This window comes from Ascaphus truei, chromosome 1 (genome assembly GCF_040206685.1).
Source record: "Ascaphus truei isolate aAscTru1 chromosome 1, aAscTru1.hap1, whole genome shotgun sequence".
NCBI classification, from domain to species: domain Eukaryota; kingdom Metazoa; phylum Chordata; class Amphibia; order Anura; family Ascaphidae; genus Ascaphus; species Ascaphus truei.
The window spans coordinates 390,179,239-390,191,729 of NC_134483.1; the positions used below are offsets into that span (position 1 = coordinate 390,179,239).

The 12,491-nt window shown below is 40.8% G+C and overlaps 1 protein-coding gene across 1 annotated transcript in view; it reads left to right on the plus strand.

Annotated features, from left to right (window-relative positions):
- LOC142501681 (putative ATP-dependent RNA helicase DDX60) overlaps positions 1-12,491 on the plus strand; it is a 203,205-nt gene that overhangs the window by 87,343 nt on the left and 103,371 nt on the right. The window contains 7 exon segments of the mRNA XM_075611875.1: positions 1,475-1,627; positions 1,763-1,912; positions 3,332-3,451; positions 4,767-4,862; positions 7,710-7,825; positions 9,562-9,698; positions 9,804-9,913. Coding sequence (XP_075467990.1) covers positions 1,475-1,627; positions 1,763-1,912; positions 3,332-3,451; positions 4,767-4,862; positions 7,710-7,825; positions 9,562-9,698; positions 9,804-9,913 — 882 coding nt within the window.

A 12,491-nucleotide genomic window follows, 5' to 3' on the forward strand; every position in this document is an offset into this window, starting at 1 on the left:
GTGGCTATCAGTGGCATAAGCACTATATATTTACTGTACCTGATTGAAGCCTATTATGTTAGCTATGTGTGCCATTCAGATTAGTGCCTACATGCTTCCTGTTTGGTGTTTGCATTGCGCATGCGCGAATTCCATTGTAATGTGCTCGAGATGCCACAGGTAATACTGTATGTATTTGTACCTCATTATCGTCTATACTATGCTTCCCACATGTATGCTACTATTACTGTATAGCATTACAACTCAACTATATGTTGGTCTTTATTCCTGTCTTATCCTCCGAGTACTGGTGCAACTGCGCATGCGCAGGTTTTAATATGGTGCCAAATCGGAACCTACTACATTAGTTATGCGCAGTGCTTGACAAATCACCCAAAAATCTACTCGCCGAACCAAAAAATCTACTTGTCACCTATTCCCGCCACCAACCCGCTTTAAAAAAACAAAACATAAATGTAATAAATTCCTAGTAAGAACAACATTCGTTTTTGACATGTTTATTTATTGTATTACATTATACTATAATTAGTCCTTGTTACGTGTGTGTGTGTGTGTGTGTGTGTGTGTGTGTGTGTGTGTGTGTGTGTGTGTGTGTGTGTGTGTGTTTGTGTGTATACAGACAGTAGGAGGGTGTTCTGGTAAGTGCGTCTGTATGTATGAGGTGTATAGTATCAGCTATGGAGCTACTCATATGCTTCGTTAAGCAGAGGTGTTTTTAGGTGGGTCTTAAAGGTAAATAGAGAGGGTGCTAGTCGGATATTGAGAGGCAGGGCCTTCCAGAGATGTGGGGCAGTCAGTTAGAAAGGTTTAAGGCGGGAGAGGGCTTTCGATTCAAAGGGGGTACATCCTTGAGCAGAACGCAAGAGTCGGGATGGTGCATAGCGAGAAATTAGGGCTGAGATGTAAGGAGGAGAAGAGTGTTAAGCTTTAAAAGGGAGGGGGAGAATTGAGTGTGTGATACAGGATTTGATCGGAAGCCAGGAGAGGGTTTTCAGCAGGGGAGACGCTGAGATTGATTTAGGAAAGAATAGAGTGATTTTGGCAGTGTTTAGGCTAGATTGTAGGGGAGACAGGTGAGAGGCAGGAAGGCCGGACAGCAGGAGGTTGCAGTAATTGAGACGGGAGAGAATGAGGGCATGTGTCAGAGTTTTAACAGTCGAGCAACAGAGGAAAGGGCGTATCTTTGTGATATTGCAGAGGAAAAAGCGACAGGTTTTAGATACATTTTGAATGTGAGAGGAGAATCTATATATATTTCCATGCTCCTAGGCGAATAAACTCTGCATAATTGTTTTAATAAGCTACCTACATTTAAGAATATGCTGAAATTAGAGGCAAAATCAATTGTAAACAAGTACCATTTCCATTTTCTGGACAGATCTTACTCGTTTACTATCAGAACGAGCCATTACACATAGAGTAGTATGAAAAACAAATGAAGTGCAGTCATGGTAAAATATGTAAATCTTCACAGGTAACCAAGGCTGGAGGCCAAAAAAAGATTCAATATTCAGTTGACATTGGAGCTGCTCGGTTTCAGCTGCAGTACATGGGTCATTACCTGATAAGAAAAGAGAGAAATGACCCTGACCCTAGAGTTCAGCATTTTATTCCAGACACTTGGCAGGTACAGTACGCTACTTTTAAGAGGGACATTTTGTACATGTACTGTAGGAACCATATTTTTTTTAACCATGTCGCAGTTTAGATATTGCAGAGGCTTTAGAGGTTAATGGAATCATTTATTTTATTTGTACAACAGCGAGAGCTTCTTGACGTGGTTGACAATAATGAGTCTGCAGTGATTGTCGCCCCAACATCTTCAGGGAAGACTTATGCATCCTACTACTGCATGGAGAAAATCTTAAAAGAAGGCAATGAAGGCGTTGTCGTGTATGTTGCTCCTACAAAGGTAGATCTTACGAGGTGTAATTATAACGTTAACCTTTCCTCTTTACATTCATGTCATAATGGAAGTAACTGTCCTTTCCTCCCATTTTTTTATTAAGCCACAACAAAGAGCTTTAGTGACAGTTTTGCTAAATAAGACCTTTTATGGCAACCACCATCTTTTCTAAAGATTCATAGAATGTCTCATGGATGTGACTCCACAAGACATGTTGCAGAAGACTTAGCATGGCTAATATGCTTTACAGATTTCTATATAATAATGATGAATTTAGAAAGGAACTCTTCAATCTTTGTCAGATACACCTCACTGTCTTTGAGCGTCATTGTTCTCTCTTTATATCTCCTTCTCAAAATGTACTAAAGAATCTAACAGAACAAACCTAGAATAGGTGATAAAAATGTAGACGATTTACATTGCACACAATATGAACCTCTTAGTAGAGCAAGTGGTCAGTTGAGCATACTGTAGGTTCTATGACTATCTGATCACTAAAGGCTACAAAAAGGTTAATATGTATGCCTTAACACCACCCTACCTACCACCTTCAATACCTAACAGCATAGCAATACTTTACTAACCGCTAAGTTAAGTAAGGGGTAAACCCTGTAATCTGCCCATTTTTGGAATTGTTCTGGAGGGCTCCAACCTTCAACAGGAGGATGTTCTTCAACATTGATGGGGTAAGTGTTCTTTATTTATTTCATGGTTCCATTGAGTGCCACTGTGGCTACCTAGTGACACTCAATGGTTTAATTTAAACATGAGTTATTTTTATAGATTATGTATTATATACTGTATATAGTAATTAAAGCTAATAGTAATGTGTTTTTTTTTAATGGGTTTAAAAAAAATGTATGTTGTGTTTATATTGGCCAAAAGCCCTATTAGCCACATTTGGCTAATAGGTCTATTGGTCATTACTATAGAGGGGGGTCAGGTTTGTTGTGATAGAGGAGATAAGTGTTGGGGGTTTGGCCCTTTGTGGTGATGATGGCCGGGGTTAACCTTTTGCTTGCCTTTGTGGTTAGTAAACCATTGCCATGTAATGCCTTACTAGCCTCTTAGGTAGCCAAGGGGAGTAGGTAGGGTAGTGTAAAGAAGCCATTACATTCTTTGGTGTCTGTGCTTTACATTAGTAGTTGCAGGCATCAATGGGGTTAATGATTTTTTATAAATGACAACATTAAACCTATCCTGAAAAAAGTTATGCTGGCTACATTTGTAGTGACAAGCAGTTTCATGCCTGGTTAACTACTGCACTGAAACATTTGCCTGAAAAAAGAAACAGTTACAATTGTAGAATAATATTTGTCATAAAAGTTTCTACACGTGTAAGGTTTTTGTTTACTTCATGCTCTTGTGTTCACATTTATTGCATTAAATCAATGATCTGTCATCAATATTTTATTTAAATACTAGGCTCTTGTGAATCAAGTTGTGGCCACCATCTATAATCGATTTAACAAGGAACTGCCAAAGGGAGTGGCGCTGTGCGGCATTTTCACACGGGATTATCGCAGTGATGCACTAAACAGTCAGGTTTGTATTTTCCAGTACTATTTGCATTGGTTTATGGCAAACTTTGCTCACCCACCTGTGGAAATATTTCAGTTAATTACATAAAAGTTGCCACTCTATGCTGTAATATAGAACAAGAATGGATTCAGTGCATATAGTATTGTAGAACGTTTTATTATGAATATAGGCAATGTGGCAGATTAATAAAGGTGAGAAAAATCAATTAGCCTTCAGAGATATTCAATATTCAATGTATAATTACATTTTGGAACCAAAATTATAGGGTTTTACTCGTATCACATGGAGGGCTACAATGCAATACAAACGTATCAAAGCAGTTGGCCTCATTAATAGTTTCATCACCCTAATGAATAAATACTTCATGCTATTTAATAATTTATCAAATGGAATTTACTAAATCAAATTGTATTCAGTTTAGTTTATCAATAGAAGTACTGTATACAGTATTCCCTACTGAGTTATTCACTACCAGAGTAGTCAATCCCATCCCTACCAGAGGATTTAACCTCTCACTAACATCTTCCCGGGGAAAGCAATGCTACGATTGTCCCTCCAGCACTGAATGGTTTAATGGGTAATAATTGTGTTACATTTAGTATACTTATGTAAATAAGAATTACATTTTTATATAGGCAGGTGCTAAGGGGACTGTTTATCTAGAGAGTGTTTAATGTTGGCACATACTGTAGTTAGGGGTGAGAGATTTTTTTGGGGCACACAAAATATAAACTATGCCCTGTATTAAATCTTAACCTAAGTGTCTTATAAATATAAAATATATTCTACAGACAAAAAATGGAGATAGTGCTGTAAGGTGATGTTCTATAGGCAGTGGATTGAGGCATGCTTGAAAGTGAGATAGTAAAGGCTCCTTTAGTGAACTTCTGAAACATTTGCATTAACCAGGATTTCTATTATTGTAGAATCTTATTAGTGGGGTAATAAGCCCCAGTCGGCAGTGAAAGACTTCTTAGTTAAACAGAGAACTAACGTTACAGAGACAATGAGTTAATCAGTCACTTTGCACTGATCTAACAATAGTTAGACATTAGTAACAATTTTTCTTATAATACTTAAATCAACTGTCCACTGAGAAATCTGGTGTAATTTTTTTACAGATATCAGAAGATATTTTAAAAGGTTTCTTTGTGAATCGAAATATTGATTTAAGAAGATAATATATTTTTCAAACTGGACTTGCAGTCCATCCTCTTATCTACAAAAATTTTTTTTAATATATGTACAGTACATTAATATTGTTTTTTTATTTCCTTATATAACACATCTTTAACTTATTTGTAAACATTTCTTGTAGATATTAGTTACTGTTCCACAGTGTTTGGAAATTCTGCTGTTGGCTCCACATCGCCAGAAATGGGCGAACAGGATAAAGTATGTCATATTTGATGAGGTGAGTAATGTTGCAAACTTTTTGTAAAAATGGTTTATAAACACAATTTATTTTTTTTATATAAATTCAATTTTTATTGGTTTTGTTTAGATCAAACAGCGACAGGTCATACATTCAATGTGTCTTGTCGACAGCAATAAAGTGTGAATGTTAACAACTGTTCCAAAGCCATATAACTAACTATCCGAGAAGTGAAATAAAATACAATAAGAGACATGATGGGGGGGGGTCTATTCCTCTGCTGTCCACCCCTCTGCCTTGGGTCCAGATCGTTACTGACCTCCCCATTTCAGGATATAGGTCACCTGTACCTTCACTAGTCCAAATCCGGGTTCCAATCAGTCTTCTCCATATTTTATCCAACTTTCTATCTTTCTCACTAATCGAACGAGAACGCATTTGTGACTATCACTGCCAAATTGTGTTTATCTCAACCCCTGGGATGTCTGTCTGGGCCAGCCAAGGCATCCAGATTTTTAAAAAATTCTGCCAGTGTCATTAACCAAGCTTGTTAAATTTTTCCATCTGGCATACAAACCAAATTATACCAAATTATGTTCCTAATCTTGGGGATAGATGGAATTTCGGATTGTTTCCACAATGCTGCGATCACGCACCTTGTTGCCGTTTCAAAATGAGCAATCAATTTATTACCAGCTTTGGAAAGACCCGGCAGTGGTCTGTTTAGAAGAAACAGTGACGTGTCCAGGGGAATTGTGAGGTCAAAAATCCTCTGAAGCCAATTCCTAATCTCCTCCCAGATAGGGGTGATCCGAGGACAAGACCACAGCATGTGAACAGGTCAGAAGATTCTCCACATTGTCTAGGGCACAATGGGGAGTATCCTGGAACAAAGCTAGATAATTTCAGTGGGGTTAGATACTGTACCACCTCATTAAACCTGTATATGCGTTCTCCTTGAATGACGTGCATATCGAGCTCTTGACTACTGCCGAAACTATTGCCGTCCAATCCTCCCTCTCTAGCTCCTACCCCAGGTCTGCTTCCCATTGCATCATATAGGATCATTTTTGTTGCTCTTCGGACCCAGAACCGATCACTTCTCTATACATCTGCGATGTGAGTCCACGTGTGTCAGTTTCTGTGAGATAGAGCTTCTCAAATGTGGTCAAGTAGGGGGAATGTTTATTGAAAAATGCTCTGATCTGGAGGTATCTAAAGAATTCGGTGTGAGGGATATATTTGTCTGATCTAATTCTCTCCTATTTGCAGCTGTCAACTCTCTACTCTCTTCATAGTGCTGTGTCCACGTGCTCTCCTCTCTGCAGCTGTCAGCTCTTGCGCGCATATTTATTTGTTAAACATTCAATTCGATGCTTCATTGACTAACGGACACATACACACACCATGTGGGAATTGAGCATTAATTAATACATTTTATACACATGCCAGGATCGAACTCAGGACCTTCCATATACTGATATCAATGCTTACCTCTACACCATAGGCTTTGTGTGACAAGACGTACCCTATAAATATATTTATCCTCTACAGCACGTTGACACCGTTGACACCGTTGACACCGTTGACACCGTTGACACCGTTGACACCGTTGACACCGTTGACACCGTTGACTATGTAAATGTTAAATTTAACTAGCATATGAAAGGTCCTGGGTTCGATTCCTGTATGATATGGCATAATTTATAAATTATGTAAATAATAAATTATTAATTTAGAAATTATAAATTAAACCATATCATACAGGAATTGAATCCAGGACCTTTGATATACTGTACTGGTACCAATGCCTTACCTTAACAGCATAGGCTTGGTGTGACAAGACATACCCTATAAATATATTTATCCTCTATTGGTACCAATATGTGAAAGGTCCTGGGTTCAATTCCTGTTGTGGACCCCAAGGACCGCGTTATAACGGGGGTTCAGCTGTATCTCTAATCCTGATAACACCTTTTGTGATCCAAATATTATTCCTTTCTGGTATACAACCTAGGAGGAATTCTACATTCCTCCATAATGGAGTAATAAGTGAGGTTTGTCCCCTTAACCCCTTCTTTTTCTCCCATGTAACCCATACACTCAAAGTAAACTTAATAATTGGGTGGTTATACACCTCTTTAGGTCTATTTTGGGGGGAATCCATAACAGAGTCTATACTCTGTGTAGGTATCTCACTAGCTTCTATTTCTAACCATTTAATTGCTTGTTTGGGTCTATGCCATGCTGGTAAATGGCTTAAATATGCTGCGGCATAATATTTATTTAGTAATGGCAAAGCTAGATCCCCCATCTGCTTTTAATGTACTAAATACACCTCTTTTTATTCTTGGCTTCCACCCCTCCCCCCCCTAAAATAAATGTGTAAATTTTGTTTTGCATATCACTCAGAACTTTGGTTGGAACAATAATAGGAAGGCTATGAAACAGATACAGTAAAGCAATTTCAGAAGATAATTCATCTTTACTGATATTATTGTACCAAACCAGTTACACTTTTTACTAGGTTTTGATGCCAAGTGCATATTAGATCACATGACTTCGATAGTCTAATTGTCATGCAAAAAATATTGTGATGTTTGTATTCTTTATAGTGTGTCTATTTACATTTTTGTCTGAATAGGCCACATTACACCCCATATAACCTGTCATATTGTCTACTTTAAGAAAATATAACATCCAATACATTTCCTTTCTATGTAGTTAATGTTTTTATATGAGAAATGGGGGGTGAGTCCCAAAGTCGTATTTTCCTACACCGCTACTTTCTCATGTAACTACAGTTACTAAATAATGATACACCCAGACACAACTTACTATATATGACTAAACTTTATTATATTATGCTGTATATTGCTACTGTAGGTCCACTGTCTGGGAGGAGAAATTGGGGCAGAGGTGTGGGAACACCTTCTGGTTATGATCCGATGTCCATTTTTGGCTTTGTCAGCAACTATCAGTAACCCAGAACACCTTACTGAGTAAGTTTGAATGAATAGCAGTTGAAATTTTTAAAAAAGAGTATAGACGTGCATATTTCATATTAGAAAGCAAATGGATTTGAATACACCATTGAAACTACTGCCTGAAGTTTAAAACGCATATATTTTTTTTTTTTTCCATTTTCAGGGTGAATTTTTTTTATACTCTATCCAAAAAAGGAACATGATACATTGTACAATAAGTTTCTATATAAAATTCTAGATACCAAATCTCCTTCCTTTCCACAAACATACTGTTTTAGCTAAAGAAAACTAAGAAAATTGTCAGGTGTCCCTATAATGTTTTTGTCCTAGTTATAACCAAACGACCGTTATTATACGGAGTAGGTTTTTGAAAATAATTTCTGTTTGAAAAGGAAAAAAAATAGGTAGTTTTAAACCTATTATAGGACCAACAATAGTTTACAGCAGGGGAGCGCAAACTTTTGCTGCTGCGCCCCCGTCTTCCCTGCCTCGAAGCACGCGCCCCCTCCCTACCTTAGAGCTGCGTCAAATGACCCGACGGTGTCATTTGACGCAGCGTTGCTGTAGCGATGCATCACAGAGCGACTGAATCTTGGTAAGTATAGAGTTGCAGAGGCCTCACGCGATCCCCTGGCATTTCATTTAAATGCTTTGGGGAACAGCGCCGGGCCTCTGCAACCGCCCGCGCACCCTAGTTTGCGCACCCTTGGTTTACAGTGTACAAGCTTTTGAGCCTCTTGCAGGTACTGCCGTTGCACAGCAAGTCAGAGATTATATACATGTTTTAGCATAATGATTTAGAGTGGGAATAGGGAGAAGACGTGCAGTAGAGGAAGATACAGATGTAGTAAGACTTACTGTCCATGGAGCTGCGGCCGAAAGAAAATTAATCTGCAGCTTCAGAGTCCGTGTCTCTCGCAGTCGCCCTGCGAGTGGTCCGTGCTTCTAAATAGGGCCTCCAAAGCATTATCTCTGTGGTGCCAGGGGCCATCACGGTCACATGAAGGCAGCTTGCATCGGTGCTGGAGACAGCAAGCTTTGCTACACTACTGTACATCGATTTGGTGTTGGTAGTCACGTGGGGAAATTGTCAATGGAGAAATACGTGACTACTGCTATTGATGTGAAATTAATCTCTGGTTCAGGCAGCAATCAACAATGTGGTTAGACTAACATTTCCTCTATTACATATAGTTTCCCACTCCCCACTGTAAATCCGCATACTACAAATTATATATAATCTCTGACTTGCTGCACAACTGCTATACCTGAAGAAGAACTTTGTGAAGCTCAAAAGCTTGGGAACTGTAATCCATTGTAGGTCCAAAAAAAGGTATCATGCTGCCTATTATTTCCTTTTCTTCACAAACGTAAAATGGGGGACCAATATGGATAAAATGTATTTTTCGTCTGTTTGAAACAGGATGGCAGACACTGGGTTCAATATAAGGAAGCAAGCTGGGCACTTTAAAAGTACTTTTAATCAGACCCAAGTGAATAAGGCATATTACCAACGTTTTGGTCTTACTGTTGGACATTCATTAGCCTAACACTACACACACTAAACAATTTATCACCTTACTATTAAAAATCAGCGGTACCGGTGCTACGGAGGGCATGCGACATCAAAGGTTGCAGCTCAGAAACCCCATGTTTTGCAAAAATAAACGTGTGCAGATTAATGAGCATTAGCAATGTACGTTATACAGTACAGTAGCTTATTAAAATGTTTTGTCCTTATTATTTTAAAGGTGGCTGCAGTCCGTAAAACATCAATGGAAGTGCAGTGACCAAATCATTAAAAGCACCAGCTGCTCAAAATTAACTCACAAACAAGGAAAACAAAAAGCAATGAACACAGAAAATAAATCTTACCATGTTCGCTTAGGTAATATACATATTAAAGCTATCTAAAAAGTGAAAGTAGCATAATGATCTAAAGATTTTCATAAATTTACATTTCAATTTTCTTTTCCCAATTTCAATTTCCCAGTGTTGTACAAAGAGAGATACAATGATCTTGAAAAGTATGTGTGTTCCGGGAATGATTCTGGTATTAATTTTTCACACTATCATCCATGTGCTGCATTAACAGTAGATCATGTAAGTACCGTTTAATACTTTCGAGGTAACCATTCACTAATATGCTATTTAGTTAAACTGTGATATACTGTATATATGTAGCCCTTTTTCTGAACCCTCCCAAAGAAACTACAGGTCACTGTACAACACCTGCGGCTCCAGGAGATCTGAGCCTCCGCTAGCTGGGAGCCTGGGGTAACACTTATACACTTACTAGCGCAGCGCCTCCACTTACCCAGGATCCCAGTGATGTGAGATTCCCCTGGGCAAGAAATACATACACACATGTGATGCAACCAACTTTACTGTAATAATGATAATGCACGGCAACCTTATCACTCTATAACGTAACTTAGGAAGGTAAGGGAAAAATTCCCTAATTGGGTGCTCTAAAAAACCACCCGGTAAGCCGTGCAGTTCAAAAAAGTACTGTATCAAGTGAGCAGGGTTCCCAGTCCCTCTACATATAAGCCATAAATATTCAGCAGTTGAGTCCCGGCATATATTAATTCACAAGGCAACACATGCCAACACAGGTAAAAGCCATCTAACCTGACCGGTGAACTTGTCTGTGGCTTCAACCGGCGGTCCCTCGTTGGGTGGACTTCACGATGACCCGTGACTTCAGGAAGTGAATTGCTGCTGCTTGATTTCCTGTAGGCTGGATGGGGAAAGGGTTCACCTCTGCTCCGTCGCGTGCGTCCGTCCCGGCGGTAGTATACAAGTGAAAAAATAGGGATTCGTAATCCCTATATTTTCACTTATAATGTAACTTAGCCATAACACATATCCTAATAACTGGTACCGTCCTTATAACGGTAGTGGCTCAGCCACGCTCCTAAAGAGTACTGTCTCAGTCCCGCTACCGCGTGCTCCACACCGTGTCCGTGTACGGTAATGTGTTGGTATAGGTTCAGTTCTTTAACCACTCGCTCAGTGTTCCTAAAGAGTTTAGCCTAAGGCGGGATCAGCGCCTGTTGACCGGTGTTGGTGCACTTGATGTTATAGTACCTTCCGGTCACGGCGGTGACCGGTACCTCTTCGCAAAGGGTCAGATGAATCAGCGGTCTGCCTCCTGGATCTCAATGTCCAGCCGTCTGGTCCCAGACGACTCACCAGCAAGCCCGCTCTGCACGCTTGTCCCTTTGCCCCTAGCTGTCTACACAGAAAAGGGTGATGCTCGCTACCACTATGGGCGTCCCTGCAGCACAGCAACCTTTGGTGACTTCAGGGAACACTCCTAGGAGCCTACGGGGTAGCCTGTCCTATGCAGGCGGGTTACTGACCCCCTGCACCCACTCTACCTCTCCGTTCACCTCCTTCCAGATCCCCTCTGACTAACTCAACCTATCACCTGCAGCAAACACACTGCACTCATACAGTACCTGCAGCAACCGTGGTGCACACACTGTGCCTACTTGTCAGCGCACACAGCACTGACAGCCATGACACTGACAAGACTGCACACTCCACACACTGCTAAGGGCAGGGTCCCTAATCTAGGGGCCATCCCTCAGTACTTATCCCCTACCCTGGTGGGGATTGGGGCCTGTCTGGGATCTAGGGAACTACCTTACCTGGTGTAGGAGCCACTCGCTCCCTACACCCTTCCTTCCCCTTCCTGCTCCAGCTCCAACTGCTGTTGCCCAAGCCCGCGAAATGTATCTCTTTCTGCTCTCCCAGTAACCTTGCGCTCCCATTGGCCGCTTGCAGACACCTGGGGGACTTGGCCCTAAGCCTCCTGGGAACTGTAGTCCCGCAGAGGCTGCAAATACATTGGGGCCACGTGTGCACTTGCCCTGCGCATGCGCGAGTCCCTGATGGCCGCCGCAACAACTCCCGGCCTGTTCCTGTGCATGCGTGATCACACACACGTTCGCGCATCCTGTCATGGCGGCCCCCGCTAGCCGGGTATGCCACAGAGACTCCAGGGACTCAGAGCACTCCCTGCTCCGGCCCCCACCTTCGCGAGCAGCCGGCGGGTCCGTTGCTGGCTCCGGCGGCACCCGCGACCGCTCGGCAATCACGGAGGGGGATCTCTGGAGGCAAAATAAGACCGGGGCTACATATATAAAAGGACATTGTTCCAGAAGTCTTGTGGTTTGTTCAGATGCAACTTTGCAAACCTAAGCCATGCTGCCAAGTTCTTTTTAGAGAGAAGAGGCTTTCTCCTGGCAATCCTTCCAAACAAACCAAACTTGTTCAGTCTTTTTCTAATTTTACTGTCATGAACTTTAACATTTAACATGCTTACTGAGGCCTGCAGAGTCTGAGATGTAACTCTTGTTTTTTTGCAATTTCTCTGAGCATTGCACGGTCTGACCTCGGGGTGAATTTTCTGGGAAGTCCACTCCTGGGAAGATTGGCAATTGTCTTGAATGTTTTCCACTTTTGAATAATCTTTCTCACTGTAGAATGATGGACTTTAAATTGTTTGGAAATGGCCTTATAACCCTTCCCAGATTGATGGGCAGCAACAATTGCTTCTCTAAGATCATTGCTAATGTCTTTCCTCCTTGGCATTGTGTTAACACACACCTGTATGCTCCAGACCAGCAAACTGCTAAAACGTCGGCTTTTATAGAGGTGGTCACACTTG